Source organism: Crinia signifera, chromosome 6, assembly GCF_055691185.1.
Source record: "Crinia signifera chromosome 6, ASM5569118v1, whole genome shotgun sequence".
In the NCBI taxonomy this organism is placed as follows: Eukaryota; Metazoa; Chordata; class Amphibia; order Anura; family Myobatrachidae; genus Crinia; species Crinia signifera.
Window position 1 is genome coordinate 132,008,926 of NC_139222.1, and position 25,783 is coordinate 132,034,708.

Sequence of the window (25,783 nt, forward strand, 5' to 3'; positions counted from 1 at the left end):
CGCCCCCTCTATCACCCCCCCTCTACCTGGTTATCGCGTGGTGTGCAGCGAGATTCTCGCTACGGGGCGCCGTGCACTGGGCGGAAGACTCCACGCTGCATACAGGCAGCGTTCCGTATAGCGCGGTGCACGCCGGGAAATGTAGTTGCAAGAGCAGCCCTAAGGAGTCTCTCGACTAAGCGACATGGCGGACAGGAGGCGGCGTAGGAGACGTGCGTCCCAGGATAGCGAAGAGGAAGAAGAGGAGTCCGGGAGTCAGAGCCCCGGCTCTGTGGAGCAGCCAGCGCCGCCTGGCAGGGTTGAGACCCGGGAGCCAGCGACCAAAAGAGTGGAGGTGGTCAGGGATGGGAAGGAGTCTGAATGTGTGAGTATAGAAGGCCGGACATGGGGTAAAGGAGAGCGCTGTCTGCTGGAGGGGATGTATCGTGTGAGAGGTGGTGTTAAAGGTCCCATGCATGCATATCGCTCTGCAGTGGACTGTGCAATATACAGCCTTGACTGTATATCTATTAATCTAGACTCTTAACATTTCTTATGCCACTGTTTCTAAATATCCACTTTGCCTGTTGTCTGTATATATCTTCTCAGGATAAAGCACCATATTGGACTACCCAATGACCTTATTTACAGATGTGTCCATACTCTGCTTTGTGGCATTAATGAAATGTCAAGTATGTCTGTGACAATGACATGTGTATGCCCGGTCACACCATTAAACTCTTCGAATGGGGTATGGGTGAAAACCGGACCAGGACAAAACCACTGGACCGGACATCAAACTCTGCATTTTGGAGCTTGTAGCCTCCAGTCTGGGGGGTGTCCTGTCTGGGGCGCTGCCTGTCACACCTGTCACCAGGTAGTGGAGGAGGGGGAGAATAAAGCCTCCCTGTATGGTCCGGGCATGCAGCAAAAGCCGGACGGTCCGGACCACACGGGGAGGCTGTAATCTCCCCTCCCCCATGTCCCTGGTGATAGCTATCACAGGGACCCCCCCAGACAGGGACCCCCCGGACAGGACACCCCCCGGACCCTACAAGCTCCGGACTGCAGATTTTGATGTCCTGTCCGGCGGTCCGGAGTGTAGTCCGGTTTTTACATAGTCCCGGAACGACCCCCTGGTGTGACTATTCACAGCCAGGTGTAGCATACAATGATGTGTATGCCTGTGCATCGTGGCATTACCGATGTTGTATTTCTAAAATATTAATGTCTACCGAATCTATTATATAAAATATCAGTTAATGTTACTGCCTTCAAAGTGTCCATATTTTCACTTTATTATCATGTGACATCAGGTTAGAATTGGATATGTTGTGGGGAAGTGTTTCAAAAAGTTGTGTGTAACTTTGTAGGTTTGGGCACATAAAACTTGGCATCCCCTTGCTTTGCTCACCATTCTTTGGGCAAGGTGCTTGGCACATATTAACATTTCTAATCCCGGTCTACGTGGATGTTAAAGTATGGAAATGTTGATAAAATGCAACCCCCCCCTTCCTTGTGTGGCCCACTTGACCATGTTGACTTTTTGGCTGTCGACCTATCAAGCCCAAACATTATGGTTTGGGGTGAATAGATGCCCTACATTCTTCTCACTGATTTTTAAGATTCTAAAAAATTTTTTTGCAGACACTGCCAACTTGATATAAGGACAAGTCGGACCCAGTTTCCAAGGAGCTCCCTGGGAGAGCCCATTGCCGATTTGGCACTTTTTTGCGATAAATCACATGTGATTTATCTTATGTAAACTCCCAGGGAGCAGCAGACGGGGGCAGTGAATTAAAAAGAATATTCAAAACAATGGGTGGCTGTTGATTTTAGAGAGCACTCACAGCTATTTGGCAGCCACCCATTGTTTTGTATGTTTTTTTTTTTTTTACTCTTTGCCAGGGTTGCGAGGCTTGGAGACCGCCTCTCCTGTCTGCTTTACAGTTATGTGTATGCTAACACACTTATTATCGAATGAGATACTTTGCAGGTGTGTGGGGGGGGGGGGTGTGGGGGGGTGGATTTGCATAGCGTCCTCAAAGGAGCTCATCTGCTGGTTATACCAGCACGTGAACGGCTTTCCCGGTGATGATGTGGGAGCGCTTTGCAGCGCTCACCACTGATTGCTGGGGCATACATACTGGGCGGCTTTAAGGCGAAGGCCGCTCAAACATGCTTTTTTTGGGCGACTTTCAGCTCAGTCGCCCAGTGTCTATGGGCCTTAAGTTGTAGCAAGGTTGGGGCAGATCTTTCCTCACACCTGGACATTATTATTACATATTATTATTCTGTAGTGCAAGGGCTTAATGTCTTGATAATCACTTTTATCACCAGACATTATAATGTTCATTGTAGCACCCTGCACCTTTCAAAACCCGCCCATGTCTGCTATGATATTTTTAGCACCGTCTGGTCTGTATTTCAATACAGACCAGATTGTACTGGTGTGGTTCTTTGATGCAACTGCTTTGCCTTGCAGGGCTGTTATGAAATTTTACTAATTGACACCTTTTGTCTTTTTAGGTCACTAGTTTTTGGTGTCTGGCGTACTGCACAGTGTAGAAGCGTTTTCTCCTTCAGTGGGTAGCTTTGGTGTGTAACCTATGAATGAAGGAGAAAATGTGTTTTGATTTGACACCTCCTTTTGTTTAATTGTATGGAGACGCCGTATGCCCACCCTCGTTTTGTTTAGGATTGTAGTGTTCCAGGCCCATTAACTTCCTTTCAGTTTGTGTGACCAATTCTTCTCCTGTACAATAGGTTTTGTAATAATATTGGACTGCTCTGGGTGGGGGGCGGCGTATAGCGCACTAATAGCCTGAGCTGTCAGAACTCAAATCTTAGTACCCAGGCAAATACAGCACCACCTATATCCCAGTGTCCCTAATGGAATTGGACAAAATTATTTGTCAGGTTAGAACCAAAATCCCATTTTGGATTTGTTGACAGTCTGGAATCCTGGACTTGTCCTTCTTGATCCCTAGTCTCATCCAGTTTGCAGGATTCCATTTCTACCATTGTATTGTTAACCTCCATTCTAATGGGCCATACACACACAACGATATTCAGCCCCTTTCTGAGTGACATTATTTTACTAAACAGCTCAGAAAGTGGCTGAATATCTGTGTGTGTAACCCACACAGCGATATTAATGCGTGGCCCCACAGGTCCCCAATGAATAACAGCCCTGCTGATTAATACAAAGCTATCGCTCAGAACGCCTTGTATATCAAGTACTGTGTGGTGGCTTCTGAGCGATCACTGAAGGGGCTTCGCCCGGGGGGTCTGCAGCCCACAGCAGCACCGGTGAGTCTCTCAGCCCGGGCTTGGAGAAAGGATCAGGGCAGCAGAGGCGCCGCTTCAGCCCAGGGATAGCAGCAGGACCGAGCCCTCCTGGCTGCTACTTTTCCTTGTAGTGAGAGGAGGGGGAAGCCGGTCTATGTGCCACTGGCCTTACATGTCGTGATCCTGCGCCCTAGGACTGAGCTATACCCGGCCAGCGTGTGTGCAACATTCCGGTGACACAGGCAACGTGCCTGCCTCCTGTCCCTGTGGTGGAGACGAAGCACAGGCGCAGGATTTTCCACATTGCCCGCAGTGGTCACATGTTCCCTGGCGGGGAACATGTCTGCTGCTGTCACGGGAATGACACATGCTGGGCAGCGTGATGCCCTTCTCATCGCCCGGTACTGAGCTCCGGCAGCAGGAGGGGACATTTCCTTAATAAACAAACGTTGGTTGCATAGTGCCCCCGCCCCCCCCCCCACCCCAACCAAATAAACATTGGAGGCTAATCAGACTTGATGGATGCAGGGCTCCCGAGACAACGAGAGATGGGAGGTGAGGATGAGAGCCAAGTGTAGGTGTCTGTCGTTTTCCAGTGGGGGTAGTAAGGGGACCAGCGGTGGCTGTGAGTGGTCCAGGGGCGCCCAACGGCCCTTAGTGGCAAACCCCTGCCCCTGCTCCACAGCGCTTCTGCTGGCAACTTCAATTCATATGTTTCTGTGGCTTGCCTCATGACCACCAGGGTGTTTCCCATCCAGCTGACATTTGCCTCCCCGTTTGCCCTCCCTAGTGCTCCCTCGCTATGTGTTCACAGAAGGAGAGGAGGGGGGGGGTCAGGGTAGCCTGGGATAGTTGTACTCTGTGCACAGATTGCAGTATTATCCCCTGCATCTGGCTCCCGGTACTTAATTGCGCTCGTGCTGCTGCGTGGACACTAGGCAATGCCAGTAGTTATGTGCATTCAGCAGATTACTCACTGCAAGCAGTATGCCCCAGTGTCCTGGCAGAAGCGGCATGCGTGAGTACTGGGACTCTGGGAGCCCGATGCAGGTAATAATACTGAAATCAGTACAATCTGACGATCCGGCTACCCTGACCTTTGCCCCTCCTTATGTGAACAAATAGCGAGAGTGCACTATGTAGGTCAAAAAGGTGTGAGTCAAATAGCATCCGGGCGGGAGGAACACTGGGCAGGCATGGTTGCAGGTGCCGGGTCTGTGCAGAAGTGGCGGTATGCTATACTGGTGCATACTGCCCCACTGGTTCTGCGGCGTCTTCAGCTCAGAAAAGCCCTGCTCATCTGCCCGCGGCCACAAATGCAGGAGATGAGCAGGTGCTTTCTGAGTGACTGCTCTAAAATGTCCGTCGTGTCCTTTCTGAATTTTGGGCAGATTCAGAACGGCGGGGGCGCGCATGTAAATTGCTGTGTGGTCAATACACACAGCGATTTACATGCGCTTTCCTGCATTTTAGAAGTGATTTGTTAAAATTGCTCAGAAAAGCCTGATTATCGCGCTGTGTGGGGCCTTTAAGATCGTTAACAGAACCATTGGAAGCCAAACGTGTATATGCTACATATGTTTACACACATCATATATTGCCCCCTTTTTTTTTTCTCTTCCTTTAAAACCCACAGAAAATGTGCAAAAATACCTCAGTAGATCAACAGTTTGTAAATATTGGCATCTACGAAAATAGTTTCCACCTCTTACTGCCCTATGAGAATCTACGCTAGTTTTATCTTTGTGTAATTGGCATGAAATATGTATAGGTAGAATAGAGATGTCTGGACGCTTGGGTGGAAAGATTTGTAGTGGATTAGCTAGGGAACAATGACATGTAGGTATTGACAGTTTAATTAAAATGCTGTTCATACTGGAGAGTTTGAGGAAGCAGCCGGAATGCTTTATGGTTTTTGTTTTTTTTGTGAGGTTGAGGAGAAAAACAATTTACTATTCTGTAATTGACAGTGCGTACACACTGATAGATTTAGCAAAAGATCTTGGCGTTGCCGATCGATTGAAACGACCAATCGCTCAAATCATTCCCTGTGTATGAACGATATATCTGAAGATGCGTGTACCCGCTGGTCGTTGGTAGAGGTTGATGATCTTTCCGGCATGCAGAAAGATCACAGACAAATTGTTCGTGATGTGTACCAATTGTTTCATTTGTATGCACCATGAAAGATTTGGTAAGTCTAATTGACTGGCTACCACTCCCCACCATCGTTAAAGATCAATCGTTTATGTGTAATTGTTTGCTCAATCGTTAATCCTTTGATAACAAATCATTCAGAGGAAATTGTTAAAGGCAGTGAATAATTTGCCAAATCGCTCCGTGTGTATGCACCTTAAGATTGTGTGGAGAAGTGATTGCATCAAATATTTAAATATTTTTTTATTTTTTTTTGTTAGGAAAGCGAAGATGGTATTGAAGGAGATGGTGAGTTTCATTTAATGTTTTCTGTAACCTTTTTTATGGATAGATAAGATGGATTGCTTTGGTTACAAACATGGCAGAATGTTACCATGTTTTACAGCTGTTCTATAACTGATGTCAGTAGTTCCCAACCTTGATCCTCAAGAACCACCAACAGTTCCCATTTTCCAGGTCACCCAGCAGGTGCACAGATGCTCGCTGACACATTTTAAAAGACCCACAGGTGGGTCTCATTATTTCACTTACAATTCTTTGTGGAAACCTGGAAATCGTTAACTGTATGGGCTATTTCCCACGCTCCGGCTCCTGCCGGGTGGCGAAACCCCGCACGGCCAAGAAGCAGTGCCGCATTCAGAAGTTTTCAATGGTGGGGATGGCCACAGCCTGGCAGCCGTCCCTTCCAGTGGTGGGATCCGGCTGCAACAGGGCGGCCGGGCCGTGGCTGTCCTGTGTGAATGGACACAATCGTGTCCAATATTAACTACTGTGTGCGACACGGCAATTGGCCATGTGGGGTTTCGCCAACTGGCAGGAGCTGGAGCGTGTGAAATAGCCCTTTTGGGTGCTTATGGACCGAGGTTGGGAACCACTGTCCTAAATGACATCATTCATAGGCAGCAATGATAAATGTACATGCTATGTGACAAAGGCAGACAATATGCACAATGACTGTATAGTTAACCATATTATCGTGCGTATTGTTCAGTGATAATCCCTTTTCTGTACATGCAGTTACATTTTGCCCATGTCTTTTATAAACTAGGTTCCTATCGCTCAGTGTGTATGATTAATTAAGATACCTTTTTCATAAAACAAGGTATCTTAATTAATCGGTAAAGCAAACAATTTATCATTTGAAATCATTAAGTGTGTATGCAATATGTAGTTCATTCTGTAGCTCCAGGGAGTTCAAGGGACATCGTTAACTAAAATTGGCTGCCTTTATCGCATAGTGCAGGGCTGGGCAACACCGGCCCTCCAGATGTTAATGAACTACACATCCCAGGATTCTTTGCATTAGTTTTGCTATGTGGCCATGCCGAAACTGATGCAAGGCATGCTGGGATGTGTAGTTCATCAACATCTGGAGTGCCGGTGTTGCCCAGCCCTGGCATAGTGTGTATGCAGCTTTAGTTTCATCCATTTGTTATAAATGACCTGCAGCATGTCATTAATATTCAGGTAAGTGTAGCTGTATCTGCAGACAAACCTGAATTGAAAAAAAAATTGTTGGACTCTTTTTTTTTTTTTTATTATTTTTTTTTTATAACATTTAATAAAAAAAAAAGGTATGCGATGGGACCCGATTTTCGTGTCCTAAGAGCCGCACTGTACAATTTTAATATCTCATCGCATGCCATTAAAATGGCATGCGATGCGATTTGTAATTGTACAGGCAACCTGATGGTTGATTAGTATGTTAAATGCACCCCCACTATCAACGCCAACCCGAAGCGTGGCGAGCCTGCGAGCGGCGGCGGTACGCGTCCTCTGACCTTTTTATACCCCCACTATCCACGTCGGCGTGGGGTTGATTTTATATAGTGTGACGAGCGGAGGTGGAATACATGTGAAGTAATCTGCGGGGCTCGCTGAGCTCGCCACGCTTCGGGCTCGTTGGCTTGCTGCGCTCGCCACACTATATAAAATCAACTCCACGCCTACGTGGATAGTGGGGATATGAAAAGGTCGGAGGATGCGTACCGCCGCCCCTCGCGGGCTCAATGCGCTCGCCACGCTTCGGGTTGGCGTTCATAGTGGGGGCAGCGTTAACAATGGGGGTGCATTTAACATACTAATCAACCATCAGGGTGCCTGTACAATTACAAATCGCATTGCATGCCATTGTAATGGCATGCAATGCGACGAGATATTAAAATTGTACAGTGCGGCTCTTAGTACCCAAAAATCGGGTCCCATTGCATACCTTTTTTTTTTATTTATTTTTATTAAATGTTAAAAAAATGAGTCCAACAATTTTTTTTCAATTCAGGTTTGTCTGCAGATACCGCTACACTTACCTGAATATTAATGACACGCTGCAGGTCATTTATAACACATGGATGTAACTAAAGCTGCATACACACTATGCAAAAAAGGCAGCCAATTATTTAGTTAACGATTTCCCTTGAACTCCCTGGAGCTACAGAATGGGGTGCATTTAACATAGTAATCACCCATCAGGGTGCCTGTCCAATTAAAAAATAGTTTTCATCGCATGCGATGCGATCAAAACGATGGCATGAGATGAAAATCGTGGGCACCGTGCTAGGAAACAAGTACCAAAAAAAATTAATAATACTTATTGTGCATCACCGGACATTAGCGACAAGGTTGTGTAGGACACAAACAGGATAGACTGCTTAGAGGTTATGTTTTTTGGTCTGAGAATTCCAGCTTTTACTTGTCATTTGAATGCCAGGTAATTTTGCATGTTCTAGTCTGACCCCCCTGTTTACACTGCATATCCTATTACTGGGTGAAGCATGTCTACCCGGTAACTTTGCCTTTCAACATGGGACCTTTTCTTGTGTGTGTGAGGGTCAATCCTTGCTGATATTCCTGGGTCGAAGTGTGAACGGATGTGAGTGGTCTCTTGACACTACTGCCAGCCCCCTCTCATGATCTTGCAGAGTCATGCTGAAGTTCCATTAGTTTACATGTACTGTACTGGCTACACTATTTATGCCTTTTTTTTTTTTCTTTTTGACTTTCAGCTGTGCTGTCTGACTATGAGAGTGCTGAGGAATCGGAAGTGAGTATCACATATGTCATTTATGTTGAACAAGGAATGCTGAACTTGAATACAGGTTCCTACTCCCATAATCAGGATTTTTATAAAATCCCCCCCCCCATCTTTTTTTCTTAATATTTCTATTGAATATAGGCCAAGTTTGGCCACAGTAAATCAACCATTGTGGCAGTTCCAAAAGCATAGGAGCCATGCAGAAAGTCATCTGAATCCTTTCTATTCTTTACGTTTGTATTATAAGCTGACCATTTGTATTATGCAGCAAGTACTAGTCAACCATGCATTGTGCTATCTCTGTAGTGGCTGATTTTGGTAGGAAGGTCGTCCAGGTGATCACATTTAAAAATCCCTCACTTCCTTCATCTGTGAATTTGTGACATTCCAACTTTTATTTTTTTCCTGTGTTTTTTTTTTTTTTTCTCGTTTGTTTCTTCTCAGCTTACAGCTGTCTTGGCACAGAAAAAAACAATGTGGTTATGTGATGAGGAATTTATATTTCCTTTCCATTAGTTTAGGGATGGAACATACCAAAGAATCTGCCCACTCTCCTTTTTTTTTTTTTTTTTTTTATTAAAGCTTTGATCAACATTAATGAAGTCTTTTTTTGCTTGGAAGGAGAAATGCAGCTATAAACTGAAACAATGCATATATGTTTGTGCTAAATATGTAGTGATTAATGTAATTTATTAAGTAGGAATCTAATCTGTAAATATAAGCTATACCTTTTAAAAATACAAGGTGGTACAGATTCCTACAAATGATATGAATTGCACACAGAAGGAGCCCATAAAGTGAATGCATTCACTGTATGCTTAAAATGGGTTCACCTTATTGGTTAAGTTAATGTAAAAGTATAGTGATGTGGGAAAGAGGGAGAGAAGGGACAAGTGGGTATTCTTAATCTACCCACTAATGTATGGATTTATTTCTATCCATGAGGAAGAGGATGCTCATTATAGTGAGGATGAGTCCCTAAAAGCTACTATTAAACCAGAAAGCCATGCCAGTGAAACCCCGACAACAAAAGACGAAAAGCCAAAAACTAAAGGAACAGTGACAGGGGAACGTCAGAGCGGAGATGGACAGGTAAGAAAAAAGTGAATTCAAATTACGTCTAAAATACAAGTATGTTTATTTAGGTTAGGGGTTCTCAACCCTAGTCCCCAAGAAGCACCAAAAGCTTGTGTTTTGGGGATTCAGTACTCAAACAGGTGAGTTCATCTAATTTGTTGGCTCAGTAATTATACCACCTGCTTCAAAACAAATCCTCAAACATGTTGTAAATACCAGAGGGTTGAGAACCACTGATGTAGATAATTGTCATATTGCTTATTCAAAGAAAGTCAAAATGTTAATTATTTTCACAATATTATCATTTATGCAATTTTCCTCTGCAGCCTAGTGTGGCTACTACCATCCGCTTTAATGCGGTAAACTAGATTTTGTGTTTATCACAACCAAAATAGTTAAACTGCATGTGGAGTTGTAATACATTTGTAACTTTCTTAGAGATCTGTGTCCAGGTCAGTATAGTTCTGTAGTGTACTGTCTGTATTAGTTTGACTGTACGTGAACCCACTGAGCAGCTATTCCTGACTTGTAAATCTTATGAATGATTGATGTCCACATTAGTGGACATCAAATTATTCATATTATCTGGTCCTCAGTGCCTAGTATCTATCCTGTATCTTCATGAATGAATATCTCACAAGTGTTGGAAAAGATTGCTATAGTGTCAGTGCGGGTGATCATGTTCTCTTCCCAGGAGAGCACAGAGCCAGATGAGATCAAGACCTCCAAGAAATCTCAAAAGCAGCTGGATGATGATGAGGACAGAAAAAATCCGGCTTACATACCTCGCAAGGGGCTTTTCTTTGAGCATGACTTGCGTGGGCACACAAATGACGAAGAAGTCAGGTGAGATGGAAAATGTGTTGAGGATCATAATCCACTGTTAAGGTTTAATCTTATTAAATGCTTATAAAGTTTTACTAAAAGTATTTTACCTTCAGGCCAAAAGGTCGTCATCCACGCAAACTGTGGAAAGATGAGGGACGATGGTCGCATGACCGCTTTCGGGAAGATGAACAGGCCCCTAAATCTCGTGATGAATTGATAGCTATGTACGGTTATGACATCCGTTCTTGTAAAAATCCAGAAGAGATTCGTCCATACAGGCCTAGAAAACCAAGGTAAGTGTGTGTATTGATGCTAAATTCTGTAGTCTACTTATGGTATGCAGTCAGTGGATAGATGATTGGCTAGGTCGAGCACTATTGATCGCTAGTGACTAGGTCGACACAAGCTTATTGTTGACATAGGAAATGGCGACATGAGTTTTTCAGGATTTTATTTTTACCTGTATAACGCATACTTGCTTACTCCCAAAAATCGGGTTGCCCCTCCCGGCCCCCCGGGAAGGTGGGTAAGTCTCCTGCATGCGCCCCCCCCCCCCCCCAATAGCCACTACAGGAAACACTGGAATTTGCGTGTCTGTGGGAGGTGCGGGACTAAAAAACTTCAAATCGCATCATTGTAGCCCCGCCCCGCCCCCTACTGGAACCTCAACTCGTGGGGTTTTCTTGCATTGGAGCCACGGTTTGAGTCCTCCTCCTGGTCTGGGGGGCGCGAACAAGGCTATTTGGTGGCAAATTCCAAGGTCGGCAAGTATGGTATAAGGTGATTCCCACTTGGATAATTAATAGTGTGCAGAGTGCAGTGAGGCACTGTGTCTGAAGCATGGCGGGCAAAGCGGTTCAAATATAAGGTATCTATGTACAATTAAATAGACACTAAAACATCATGGAAAATCATGTCATCCTTTGGAGTGTCGACCTTGCCTATGTCTACCATAAGCTTGTGTAGTCAATGTCTACCATTAGTGGTCGACCTGGACATTGTCTATCATCTTTACCAGGGCAGGGCAATAAGTGGCCCTCCAGCTGCTGATTAACTACACATCCCATCATGCCTTGCCATATTTAGCTATTTGGCCTTGCTGAAACTGACACAAGGTATGCTGGGGTGTGTAGTTTATCAACAGTTGGAGGACTGCTTATTGCCCACCCCTGATCTATACCGTATCCCTCCTTATGACCACTGGTCATGAGACTTAACCTTTTTTGCAGCTGAGCTTATTTAATCACTCTCTGGGCTGGTCACATTCCATCATCCATATTGTTGATAAATTATACCATTTTATTACTTTTCAGATGTCTTACATTAAAAAAAAAAAATTGTTTTATATAAAATGCTTGCTTCATAGTAATATGGTAACGCAATAATGCAGTGATTTAAGGGCTTACTGAAGTCAGTAGTAGAAATAAAGGCCCTACGTTTGTAATGCTTTGTATGGTGTTCTATTGTCCTATGACCAGACAATCACTAAGGAGGTACTGTTTAAGCTTTTATTTAGAAAAAGCAGCTTAAGAGCTAATGGTGCCTCATGAGGGTATATAAACCCTAACCAGTAGTGAGTCTCTGGAGATTGAATAAATTACCAGATCTCATAAGGCAGTGGTAGCCAACTCCAGTCCTCGAGAGCTACCAACAGTGCACATTTTCCAGACAACCTAGCTTCTGCACAGGTGCACTCATTATTCACTGACACATTTTTAAATATCCACAGGTGGAGCTAATTACTTCACTTGCGATTCTGCAAGGAGATCGTGAAAACGTTAACTGTTGGTAGCTCTCGAGGACTGGAGTTGGCTACCCCAGTCGTAAGGTGTATTGAGTACTTCCTAGACCACAATTTGTGGCCACAAAAAGAGAATACTCCCTAAATATTCTGAAAACCTACTGATTTCGGTTCTGGGATATCTAGATAAGGGACCTGTACTAATTACATATTTCAGTCATTTAGGTAGAAAAAAAATGGAGAGTCTAAACACCTGTATTGTGCTCTCTATACAGTGCCCAGGGATTATTCCTTTTACAAGTAATCCAGTTGCCGTTCCTGGCATCCTCTCTGGATAGGCCAGTTGTCATTGGCATATTTCATTTTGTATGTTTCAAGTAATTTGTTGTCAAATGTAAGTGTATTTCCTTGTGTATAGCCATTGCTCTTGACTCTTTCCAGGTATAGCAGCCCCTCCAGGAGGGAAGATGAAGATGAGAAGCCAAACAGATCCTCGACGCGTTATCTGGATTCTAGTTCTACTCCTCCACCCCGAACCTACAACAATCGCAGTGCTACCGGAAATGGCAGAACTAACACAAACAGGACATACTCTCGTCCAGGTGGATACAAAGAGAGCCGTCCTGACTACTACCCACAAGAAGACAGTGTTATCACCCATCCTACTACTGAGAGAAGATACGAATATGGGAGTTATAGAGGTCGAAGCATGGAGCAAGCTGTACCACAACTATCACCACCACCAGCAAGCGAGTGCTCCCTAGAGGCTCCAAACAAAGCTGAGCCAGCGGTTGAGAAACAAGCCGCAGATCCATCTCCGCCTCCTCCTGACCGCCCTGTAGAGAAGAAATCCTATTCCAGAGCCAGGAGGAGTCGGATTAAAGGGGGTGAAGTGGGAAAGAGCACAGAAGACACTACAATACCAGATTTGCCCCTCCCCCCTCCCCCTCAAATACCTGCTGAAGTAGTGCCAGAGCCTTCCCCTCAAATGCCAGTTGTGAAACCTGGTGGCTGGGAACCTTCTGTAGAGAGTGGTGTGAGTGGACTAGAGCAGGAGCTGTCACAAGTCAACCTTTCAGATCAGAGCTGGAGCCCAGGACAACCACCATACATTGCTGCTCGCGGTAAGGGTTTTTCTGCGCTCTGTAATATATATTTATTTTTTTCACAGTACTGTTTTGTTATCAGTATGCCTCTCCAAAAATTCTATCTAATCTCCAATAGGTGGCACTCCAACGGACTTAGTAGAAATCACAAAACACCAGTCAAGGTATCGGTATCAAGCTTGATACCGATACCTTGACTGGTGTTTTGTGATTTCTACTAAGTCCGTTGGAGTGCCACCTATTGGAGTATGTGTGTGTGTGTGTGTGTGTGTGTGTGTGTGTGTGTGTGTGTATATGTGTGTGTATATATATATATATATATATTATTGCTGAAGAACTTAGACTATTTAAACTCCATCCCCATGCCCTTTACAATGATGATAAAAATAAAACCCCAGGTCTTTGCCAGACACTTAAACTAGTTAACTGTAGATTACTCATTTGCTCAATTAAAGATGAATCTTCTTTTTTTTTTTTTTTTTTTGCATTTATGTTGTCAGTGTGCACTAGTCACATGTTCATTCATAATTGGTATTTCTCTTTTTTTTAATAGGTATTCCAAATCACATTCACATGGCAGGAGGCCCTCCCCAGTACAGCCGCATGGAAGGAATGGTGAGTCTGCTTCAGTTGAAGGAAAGCTCACGCCCTTTCTTCAAAAACATTCAAGTATACCTCATATTTTTCTGTGGCCTTTATGGCATATAGGTAGTATTGGAGTCTAAAAGCATATACTAGTACCCACCACTGGGCCATGTATAGTTAGTCACTACTGTAACTAGTCACGTTTTTTTATACCAGAATTGACATAACCAACATTAAAGGTCCATACACACACGATGTGTCACATCGTTAACTACCATCATTCATTTTCACCCTTGAAGTGAAAATGAGCGACCTCAGCATTGCAGGTGATCTCTGGTGCAGGACTGATGACAAACTACCACAAGCTATGCAGGACCTTTTTTCTATTGGGAAAATAAAGGTTAACTGCCATAGCCAAATTGACCTGGATGCATAGACGATGGCTATGGTCTTTAACGACCCGCGGGTATGCGCATCGTTGATAGTTGCCCGTCATTCACAGCATAAACACTAGACGATGTTGGGATTCACCTCCTAAACAACCCTGAACGAAGTCGTTCTGGGTTGTTCAGGAGGTGAATATAATGGGGCCGTTCATCATCATTAAGAAGACATCTTAGTGTGTGTATGGGACTCAAGTCTCCCCTTTATATTCCTGCAACGGAGGGATTAATGTGGACTTTTTCTTTGAACAATGGGGGAACACTGGAACCATGTAATATTGAGTGGAGTTCTGGAGCCACCACCAAAAGGAAACTTCTTTCTGCAGCAGCACAGGTTCCTCCTCCCCAATACACCTCCAGTCCCTGGGAAGCCCGTATTTTTTGTGGTTCCCAAGAAGCTGGTCACATATTTTTTTGGGCTGCTTATAGCAGCTGTCACTCTTTATTTTTACTTTGGCTTTTGAATAGTCCACGTTCTACATGCTACATCACTGTCACGACAACTGGGTTAGTGTCTCTTCCACAAGGCACTCAGAGTGGTTAGAGCTAGGGACAGGTAAGTGGCTCCCTGTACCGCAGGGAGTCCGAGTCTGCAGTAAATGAAAAGGCTGGTCGGTGGGAGACTCTGGCAGGTTTGTAATGGTTCCCAGTCATTTTTGTGCTAACACTAGACTACCAGGGACACTTACACAGGTGGCCTAAAAAAAGAATCTTCCTTTAAGACCAATGGCTTCTCCTTTTTTGTTAATTTTTTCCAAGATGGCATTAAGGAACCTTTCTCCCTATCGCAGGGCTCCTTTCAGTTGTTGGCTTGCCACTAGGATTGACCTGCCATTTACTTAATGGCCTCCCGACACAGCCATAAGCACCCGCTACGGTTCCTGCACCAGGGACCCAAATGCCTTCTTATTGAATGTTCTTGCTTTACAATTGTAACTTTCTCCAATTCCTCTTCTCCCGTGGATTCTCCATAGACTGAGTTTAGAAAGGGTCCCTGCCATTCCAATTGGCCCAAAACAGAAAGCCCTCTTCCACAAGTAACTACTACAGTATTTGAGTGTATTTTGGCTGGTTTTCTACCCAAGGTAGAACAACACCCTCCTGTATTTTGTTTGTCGCATGCTCTATCACTTATAAAGAGGGTTAGATCTTCGTATACATCTCCCTAAGTGCAAGTATCGTCCCTTTCTGGCCTGTATTGGCATAGTGGCCTGTCTACCTGCTGCTCAGACATTCCTACATGGGGTATTGCACTTTGTTCCACCTGTATCCATGTGATACCTCACTTTAGTGCTGAGGGCATTACAGGACTCTCCATTTTAAGCTTTTTGGTCAATTTTAAGTTGGCTAACATGGAAAAAAGTTTTCTCATTAGCCATCCCATTGAGCCACAGGGTTTCGGACTTGGATGCGCTTCCTTAATCTCGATCCTGGCCATGTGGTTTTATGTACTTCTCCGGATTACCTACCTAATATTGGTCTCTTGCTCCCACATCAACCATGAGATTGTAGTTCTTTCTGACATTCAAGCTCAAAGAGTCCATGGAAGAGACTGGATGTTTACACTGTCCACCCTGTCTGCAGCTTCCAGTACCAGGCTAGTGTATGTACATTTCCTGATCTTTGAGCTTGATTAGAATAAGGTGAGGCTGTGTATTAAGTATGGGGAGCATGTGCTACAGCAAAATTTTAACTCTGGTTCTGCCTCCAGGGCTACACAATATCCCATGTTCTCAGTGTCCTAATTCCTTATGGGCAAGCTCTACCCTCCTCACATATAATGTATATTCAATACCCCATAAACCTTTATTTGACCCCACAGGTTGTAGTAACTGGGGTGTGTTAATTTTGTCTCGTCATCTTTTGTTTCCTGATCTTCCATGTCCTGTAGGCCGTTCAAAGTGGGCGTGTTAAGAGGTATTCCTCTCAGCGTCAGAGGCCAGTTCCAGACCCTGCTCCCATGCATATTAGTCTTATGGAGGGCCATTACTACGACCCACGTGAGTGCACAAATTAAGCCTATTATACTTTTGTATGTATTTTTATTTTATTTATTAACCACAATAGCTTTTCTATTTTGTAGTCCAGTTCCAAGGACCAATTTACGCTCATGGTGACAGTACTTCCTCTATGCCTCCTCAGGGCATGATTGTACAGCAAGAAATGCACCTTCCCCATCCAGGTACTTTTTTTTTTTTTTTAAAGGAAATGAACTGTTGCTTCAGTAGGGCAGATAGTTTAATGCTAGATTAACCTGAACACACAAACAATGCATAGTTACAAACAAGAATGCACTCACCAGGTTCAAATTTCCAAAACTGTTTAACTCAAAAAGGAGGTTGATCTGCTCTGAAGGCTTTTATCAAGACCATCTACAATCCAGCTGAAGAGATACTAATAACTTTTAGTTTGTATACACTGTCTGATGGAGCAGTGAGAAGTTCTCATCCTATCCGATAAGAATAATCTAGTGTGCTGCATGTCTCTCTTGGTACAGTTCTTTGAAAAGTAGGTAGAATGAGGAAAAAAAGTGTATTGGCTTTTGCTTGATTGTGTTGTAAACAAAACTGGGGCCTTTTATCTCAATTTCATCCTTTTTTTTTTTTTTTTTTCAGGTTTGCACCCGCACCAATCTCCAGCTCCCATGTCTACACCAAACCTTTACCCTGCGCCTGTCTCCATTCCCCCAGGACAGCCACCTCCACAGCAGTTATTACCTCCTCCATACTTTACTGCTCCCCCTAGTGTTATAAATTTTGGTAACCCCACCTACCCATATCCACCTGGAGCGCTTCCCCCTCCACCACCAACTCATATATACCCTAATCCACAGGTAAGCAATCTTATAGTTATAAAAAAAGGTCTTCCTATGCATCTAGGAAAATGCTTTAATATAAATATATATAAAAATATATTTAATGATTGTTGTGGTGTTTTTTTGTTCTTAGACACAATCCCAGGTATATGGAGGGGTGACTTATTATAACCCTGTACAACAGCAAGTGCAGCCAAAACCTTCCCCGCCCCGGCGCACATCCCAACCAGTCACTATCAAACCCCCACCCCCAGAGGTAAGATTGCAAATAAGTATAGAATTGTGCCTTCAACCCCTCTACTCTATTAGTTTTTCACTTGAATGTTCCTCCAATTGGTGCGGAGAATGGGATATTTTTTTTTTTTTTTCTAAATGTCCAGAAAAAGGTATGGACATAAAATATTCCATTCTTAAGCCCCATACACACTAAATGATATTGTTAACAATAAGGGGGCTTCTGAGCAATGTTATTCTCAATATCGTCTAGTGTGGACACTCAATATTGGTAACAAAGCACGCTTCCGTATGTTAATTTAATAATCTTGACTGAACATTCGGGTCAATTTCGCAATAAAAGCCAAACGACCTGCATGTTCAGTGGGTCCTGGTGACGTCCCTTACCGATATTGGCGACTGATTCATTCAGTGTGTACAGCTAATTGCTGTGGTTGACTATCTGCTGCGGTTGTGTATGTTTTTTGGGGGGCTATATGTACTAATATATTTTGGTAATATACCCCAACTGTGAAATACAAGAATTTTAGAAGTCTCAGGAGTTTTGTGACCTTATAGATTAGACTGCCGGCCACCTACTTTTTTACACTAGTCCTGTAAAGCCATGGTGACTTCTAATCTTTTTTTTTTTTTTTTAAGTGGGTACATTATTCCTTAGAATGCATACATATGTCTCAAATGACCGACTGAGGTAAATCCATGTTGGACTAAGCAGTAATGCAGAAAGCTGGGGTGAGAACAGTGGGATTTCCAGGGGCCACGTGAACATAATTGTAGAGTTGTGGGAAGTTATTACTTTTTTAGTATGAAGTTTCTTAATTAGCCACTCCAATTTCTCTATCATACCAATGGTGGTCACTGGGACAGTGGGGTGTGGGCGGAGCTTCAGCTACAGGCACCAAGGAGATTGCCAATCTTTGAGTGCAGCCAGGCTCCTCCACGCCCCTACAGGCTTCAGTTTTTTTTTTTCCTCTTGGTGGCACAGGTATCAAGGGACAGGGCTCTGTGCCCTGTCAGATTTTTTTCTTTTGCGGGTCCGCCTTCGGTCACTTGACAGGAAGGGGGTTCATTGTCACAGCGCAGGACAACCGCTAGCGGTAAAGTCACCCGAATGCAGGCTGGGTGACCCTGGCAGTGGCACACAGTTATTTCTGCGCAGCCACTAGACCCCCAGGGCGCTGTACTGTGGAGAGCCATTTTGGCGCAGGGCACTGTTAGTTCCAGGGGAGGTGCAACTTGATCCACAGCTCCCCGCCTCCACTCAGAGCGGGCCCCGTCACAGTTTACCGCCTGAGCTAGGCTTCTCCCTGCCCCTTTAGCGTCCAGAAGCACCATTTGCACGGGACTTCACTGAGAGAAGCGCACCAGGATTCCCTCTTCTTTACACCTTACAGGACCAGGTTTTTCAACAGGCCTCTGCACCACACTAAATTAGTGTTGGTCAGAGTATCGTGTGTGTTTGTTTTCTCTCCTCTTTCCTGCTTCTTTGCTGTGTTAGAGGGTAGTAGTATTATACAACTGTACACTGTGTCCTGTACTGTAATTTACAATTGCAGGCTCATTGTCACATAAGTGTGTTTGGGTGTTCTGTGAGGTAGAATGTCACAAAAAAATTCCAAAGCTAAACCTTCTAGGGAAGCTCCTAGGCTGCATGCTTACACATGCACTAAATGTAAAGAGAATTATTCCTCTGAACAGGACCATGCTGGCCTGTGTGACCGCTGCTCTGTACAGGACTTCATTGAGAACAGACCCTCTGGTCCAGTTACAGTGGAGCCAAGTTGGGCATCTTCTCTTTCATCTGCTATGAAGGAGTTAGCCTCACAGTTGGCTGCAGCCAGGGGGCCTGCACAGCCTGAAATTAGTACAGAGCCTTCCTGGGTGAAGGGGTTATCCACCTCAGTTCAGGGTTTGGTTCAAGTGTCTACCTTCTTACAGTCCATGTTGAAGGCTACACTGCCTAAACGTACGGCACAGGCTCCTTTTTAGTGGCTCATCAGTCTGATTCTGATGACGACCCGAGAAGGAGGTGCTAGTCGACACTGACGATGAGGTTGACGCAGATGAACCTGATGAGAGGATGACCCAGACCAGGGTAGACTCTCTAAGGCTGTTAGGATGTCTCAAGATACAGGACACCCAGTCCTCAGTACCTGACACTCTCCTTTTCAAATAGAAGAAAAAGGAGTTGGCTATTTTCCCTTCTAATACAGACTTGGAGGAGGTACTGTCAGAAGCGTGGCAACACTCGAACAAAAAGTTTCTGGTATCTAAACGTCTCATATCCTTCTTTCAGTTTGCTCAGGCAGACTGTCAGAAATGGGAGACGCCTCCACAAGTAGACACTCATGTAGCTCGGTTAGTTAAAGCAACCACTCTGCCTATTCCCACAGTGGCTTCTCTTAAAGACCCCACTGATAGAAAAATTTAACACTGTCTTAAAGCAGTGTTTACCAATGCAGGAGTCTCAGCCAGACCAGCAATGGCCTCCGCATGGGTGGCCAAGGCAATTGGCTCACGGGTGGACCATTTTACAGGAACAGATTACGCCTGGTACCCGTCGCTCAGAGTTGCTGTCGACAGTGGATCTAATAAGGGAACCCGCCACATATTTAGAGGAGGCTGCGGTAGATGCTGCAGCTCTATCTTCTAAGATCTCGGCATCTCCCGTAGCGACCTCTCTGGTTGCGCACCTGGAATGCAGATGCGGATTCAAATGGGCCTTGGAGGCTTTGCCATTTACTGGTAATGTCCTTTTTAAACCAGTTAGATCAAATTGTGGCTACAATAGCCACTTCCAAAACCGCTTTCTTGCCTTCCGCTCCCCCAAAGGCTCGGTCTCAGTCCTTTTGGCCACTGGGAAGAGCTCGGGGACAGCCCTCAGCAAGGGTTCAACCTTCCTCTAAGCAAGTTTCAGCCTCCAAGCCTAAACAGTCCTGGGCAGGGCGCCGTCAGGCCCCTAAACAGGCTGATAAGCCCTCAGCATGAAAAAGGGGCAGCCCACCAGACCTCTCAGGTGTTGTTGTTTGCCGAGGTATGGCATGCCACAACCACCGACCAGGTGGGTGAACACCATAGTATCTCAGGGATACTCACTTTCCTTTCAGGGCCGCCCTCCAGCTCAGTTCTTCACAACAAGCACCCCGCGAGAGCCGGACAAGGCTACTGCATTAGCCAGCTCCATACACTCCCTACTAGCAGCAGGCGTGGTGTTACCAGTTCCACCTTTTTCAGCGGACTGAGCAGTCTTGCGGACTCTAAGGGAGTTCCTGCCAAAAGTTGTTTCCAGGTTTCACATAAATCAGGACATTGCTCCGTTAGAAACTTCTACAGAGTTATGTTTTCTAGACATTGTGAGAGCTTTGAAGGTTTATGTTTCCAGAACACAACACATCCGTAAGACAGATGGGTTATTTGTTTTATACAATGTGGCCAAATGTAGCTGGCCTTCATCTAAACAGACGCTGACTGCGGCAAACTATTAAGCAGGCTAACTGTCCTCAAATAAGCGGGATCATCCATTCGGGCCCACTCCACGCGTTCAGTGGGGGCTAGTTGGGCAACTCGCCAGGGAGCCTCTGCAGATCAGTTGTGTCGTGCGACCGCTTGGTCTACACCACATACCTTTCTAAAGTTTTTTTACCAGTTTGACTCGTTCCCCACGGCAGATTCTGCTTTTGGGGGCCGTGTCCTCAGTGCAGCTCAGGTGCGTTCCCTCCCAAAAAGGAACAGCTTTGGGATGTCCCAGTGACCACCATTGATTTGAAAAAACTGGATTTTGGTCCTACCTGTAAAATCCCTTTTTCTGAATCCATGGTGGACATTGGGCGCCCACCCTCATAGACAATGAGGGGGACTGTAGTATACATTCTTGAAACGTATCTTTCCTTGTGGTTGCATGTTTCCCTTCCTTTTTTTTCTATTCCTGTTCCTTTTTGGATAGCTGTTAAACTGAAACCTGTAGGGGCTTGGAGGTGCAGGAGCCTGGGCTGCACTCAGATTGTCAATATCCTTGGTGCCTGTAGCCGAAGCTCCACCCACACCCCACTGTCCCAGTGTCCACCATTGATCCAATAAAAAGGATTTTACAGGGAGGACCAAAATCACGTTGTTTTTTTACTGTGCATTTGCTCCTTCCTGACGAGGCTCCAAGAAAGCTCAAATTTGGCATGTTTTGGATTGTAAAAACAAAGTGTGCGTTGCGCAATCAACAGCTGTTGGCACAGGGTTTGTCAGAACACCAAAGGTAAGATACAAAAATAGAAAGATGTGCCAGCTATCTCAATAATTACACGGTTCTCTAAAAATAAGAATTTATTTTAATATATAAAACATATATAGGTACTTGTGGACAATCACGGCTCCCACGATGTGCGTCGTATAGCAAAAAATCGCATTGCATGCGATTTTTAACAGAAATGCATCCAAATGCATTGAAATTTGTATCCATGTTCAATGTCCCCCAAATGTAATTTTTCAGGCTGTAACACCCCCACTATCAACGCGAAGAGTGGCGAGCGGCGGCCCCCACTATCCACGTCGGCGTGGAGTTGAGAATAGAAAGTGTGGCGAGCGGACACGGATACCTTCACAGGTATACGCATCCCCTCGCGGGCTTCACAGGTGTCCACGTCGCTGCGCTCGCCACGCTTCGGGCTCGGTGGCTCGCTGCGCTCACCACACTTTCTATTCTCAACTCCACGCCGACGTGGATAGTGGGGGTATGAAAAGGTCGTAGGACGCGTACCGCCGCCCCTCGCGGGCTCGCTGCGCTCGCCATGCTTCGGGTTTGCGTTGATAGTGGGGGTGGTACAGCCTGAAAAATGACATTTGGGGGCCATTGAACATGTTTGATACAAATTTCAATGCATTTGGATGCATTTCTGTTTAAAAATCGCATGCGTTCAAATCGCATGCGATGCGATTGCATGCGATTTTTGAATAAAAATGGCAAATCGTATCCAATCGCATGCCACTACATATGGCATGCGATGGGAGCCGTTATAATCCACAAGTACCATATATAATTACATATATTTACAAATGCTAGTGAATCATTTTTGGGGTGTCATAAAAATTATTATGACTATATATGCATGTACCCTTCTCAGGGGATAGTTGAAAGCTGACAGGTGTAATATAAATTACCATCCAATTGTTCTGGTGTGTATACGTCCAGATCTTTGTGACTTTTGTAGTTCTAGGTTGCCTTATATTTTCAAAGGCTCAGGATTCCCATTCTACAGTCTTCCTCTTTTCCTGGATCGGAATTAGGGCTAATGCAGGTAACCCACAAGCTTTTGTATCCAGATGATTTTGTGTAGGGACGTCAGAGGGATATGAACTGGTCACTTTTTCAATGGAAGGTGTCAGCAAATTGGATGTGCTCAACTAGTTTCCCCGGAACCTTCACCTCTGGCTTCCTCTTCCAAATCTGTCGCTGCCTCGGATATATGGTTATAAGCTCTTTTTGAATGCAGTGAGCTCTCAGTACAGTGAGGCAGTAATGCTAACCATTATACCCTTCTGCATAGCTGCCAAGTCACTATAGGTCTGGTTAGAGAAACAGGGCCAGGTGTAAGTGTATTGTAATCTTCTGTAGTGTTCCCATATTTGAGCTGAACAAAAGTTTCTCATTGAGAGATGCTCATATGGCTTAATATCGGTTATATTGGTTTATTTAGAAAATGTCTTATTTGCATAAACTCAATAAGTTATCTTGCTTTTCAGGAAAACAGATATTTGAAGATGAAAGAGAAGAGTACCGCCTGACCTTTATTTGCAGACCTATGTTTCGCAGCCTTGTTTTTGACCCAGGCTCCCAGATTATAGACCAGAGTTTTCATTTGTTTTATAAATAAAAAAATAATCCCTGTTGCCTAGAATGGGCTTATACAGGTTTTAGTGAAACAGATCAGCATATATTGCACCATACTCCCAATATAAATATTTTCCATACTATGACAGACCATTAAATGTTTAATGTTACATATGTGAATATGGGGAAACCATTTTCTATTGTGAGCCTACCCTATTGATTTTGTTAAACTTTGTCTGGATAATGATTACAAAGGAAACTGCTGCTGAGGAAAGTTCGGAAGGGGAGAAACTTTTGAGTTCCGTTAAAAAAAAAAAAAAATTAAAATATTCTGAGTATACTAAATGTATTCTTATGAAGAGCAAGTTGTGATTGCACACCAATTTTTAATTTTACAGAGGGACAGTGAAAAATATGTATTCTCCCTGCTTTTTTCTTACCCATGTCTATGCGGGACGTGTGTTTTTTTGCGGTTTTTATTTTATTTGTGTTTAAATTTTACTTGTATAGTGTGTGTTTTTGTGTTTTTTTTTTTTCAGGACATACATACATACATACATACATACATACATACATACATACATACATACATACATACATACATCTGTCACCTACACATAGAAGAAGCAGTTTTTGGCCTCTGGGGGCATCCATTTTGTGGAATGAACCAAACTCTTAGAATTCAGTCTTCACTTTGGCAGTGCTGCTGTGAGTTAATGAATATTGGTTCGGCATACGAAATGGCTGCCTACTTTGTGCCTCAGTAATGTCTCAAGTTCTTAAGGAATTGATACACCGTATTCTTATGAATATTGGCTTAGCCCACTAAATGGATGTCTCCACTGTGTGTAGGCAATGGGTGCACTTTAATGTCTGTTCATCACAATTTTTTCATGTATTATATTAAATATTAACCTTGTATACCATTATCAAACTCCAGCAGAAAGATTTTTGGGGTTTGCAAGCTTATAATGCATTCTAGTTATCATGAGAGTGTTTAAAATGTGGTGATTGAACAGTGTCAATGTATAGGGCCTCTATTTTTCTTCATTTTATTTGGAGTTTGTGCTCTTATACGTGACATTAAAAAGTGACTGTGTATACCAGAAGCAACCTTTCTTTTTATTTTTTTTCGTCTTGTTTTGTTATTGACCTAAACTCACCATTTTCCATTAGAAGCCTCTATTAAGAGAGACCGCTGTACCCAAACTATTTTTTTGCTACAAGAGGGCTTTATTGCAGTTCTTCCTACCTCTAACAAAGGGACTATTTGTGGTTTCCATGGGACTTGATACTCCAGGATCATCCAACCTATGTACGGGTTGATGGTTGGTTGGATTGATTACAGACTCCATCCCATATATTATTGAATGCTTTGCATTTGTTTAATGTTGTGTGGTTGCTCTGGGATTAAATGTATTTCTCTGTTCATTCTTTATTGAAGCTGCAAGAAAATTAAAAAAAGTTAGACTGTGGTTAAATAATTAATTCTGGCTGGTAATAACTTACATTCCATGGTTTGGAAAACACCAAAAACTTTTTAGATATCATAAATTGCTGGTGTGAATATTGTGATGTGTATGGACATGCTGTTTTTTTAATTCAGAGGAATAAATGTAATTGTGGAAGAGTTTATAATGGTAGGTAACAACTAGTGTTCATACATGGCATAAGTACCTGCATCTAACTGGGCTCCGGCCTATTAAAATGTTAACTTAGGTGACACAGTACATACTAATGAAATGATCGCCGACTGGATTGGTCACTAGGTTCAATGTATCCTGTAACAATTTTTTTGTTTCTAACGGCAAAGTTTTACACTACGAGGGACGTGGTAAGTATGAAAAGGGGGGGAAATATTCTGAAAGACCACGGCTTTTGGAATATTTCGGTTTTAGGCTATACGGGTTACTTAACCAGTATTTAATGTAAGATTTCAAATCTGTATTTTTAATGTATGTAGTTTAAACATTTAAAATGAACATAATGCTCAGTATATAGAATGAAAAAAAAATTGAATTACTTAACGGGAATAATCAAAATACCATTATTTTTCTGGTGTGATTTTTATAAGAGTTATGATCATATGTAGTAAGAGGAACATGAAGACAGTGTTTTAGTTTCTTGTTGCCTAATGAACTTTTTGTGTTGCACATTTTTTACATTCACATGTGACCATGCCAATTACCAAACTTAAATACAGATAAACCTTGTTAATGTGAAGACCAATTATTTTACATTTGGAAATTGGTCTGAAACAAGTACTTCTAAGCTTGTGTTTCTGAGCAGGTCTTCAAGTGCAAACTGTGCATCTATAACTTCCATCTGTTGCTTGCTTCATCAATTCAGGCAGCAGCTGTTTACACAAGATAGAAAAGTCTTCACTGCAGAAATGGGTTATACACTAAAGACATTTATGTTACAATCAAAGCTAAGTTAGATTTCATCATCCATAATCATGATTGACACTACCAGATGAAGAGTTGATAAAATCCATCAATTTTGGAAAATGGAGACATTTCTCTAAAGTTAAAAAAAAAAAAAAAACATCTAATGTTAACTTTAAATTCTGTCTTTCAATAAGATATGTTCAGGTACGCAAATGGGAGGCAATAACCAGCTGCCTGGAATGGTGGTGTGTGTATTTGTGGAGCGAAGCAAGATAAGGTCAGATATGT

At 43.6% G+C, this 25,783-nt stretch overlaps 1 protein-coding gene across 1 annotated transcript; it reads left to right on the plus strand.

Annotated features, from left to right (window-relative positions):
* On the plus strand, nt 1-24,593 carry CASC3 (CASC3 exon junction complex subunit). Its single transcript, XM_083147247.1, has 13 exons — nt 1-364; nt 5,688-5,715; nt 8,430-8,467; nt 9,404-9,550; nt 10,230-10,381; nt 10,477-10,656; nt 12,546-13,228; nt 13,764-13,825; nt 16,130-16,238; nt 16,322-16,420; nt 16,854-17,071; nt 17,187-17,309; nt 23,018-24,593. Exons 1-13 carry the CDS (start codon nt 185-187, stop codon nt 23,057-23,059), a joined length of 2,061 nt encoding a protein of 686 aa, XP_083003373.1. The 5' UTR covers nt 1-184; the 3' UTR covers nt 23,060-24,593.
* Nucleotides 24,594-25,783: the final 1,190 nt, after the last annotated feature.

Coding starts and splice junctions, on each gene's coding strand:
- CASC3 (XM_083147247.1), top strand. CDS start 185: ATGGCGGACAGGAGGCGGCGTAGGAGACGTGCGTCCCAGGATAGCGAA. Junction 10,657..12,545: donor TACAGGCCTAGAAAACCAAG/GTAAGTGTGTGT, acceptor GACTCTTTCCAG/GTATAGCAGCCCCTCCAGGA. Junction 17,072..17,186: donor ATATATACCCTAATCCACAG/GTAAGCAATCTT, acceptor TTTTGTTCTTAG/ACACAATCCCAGGTATATGG.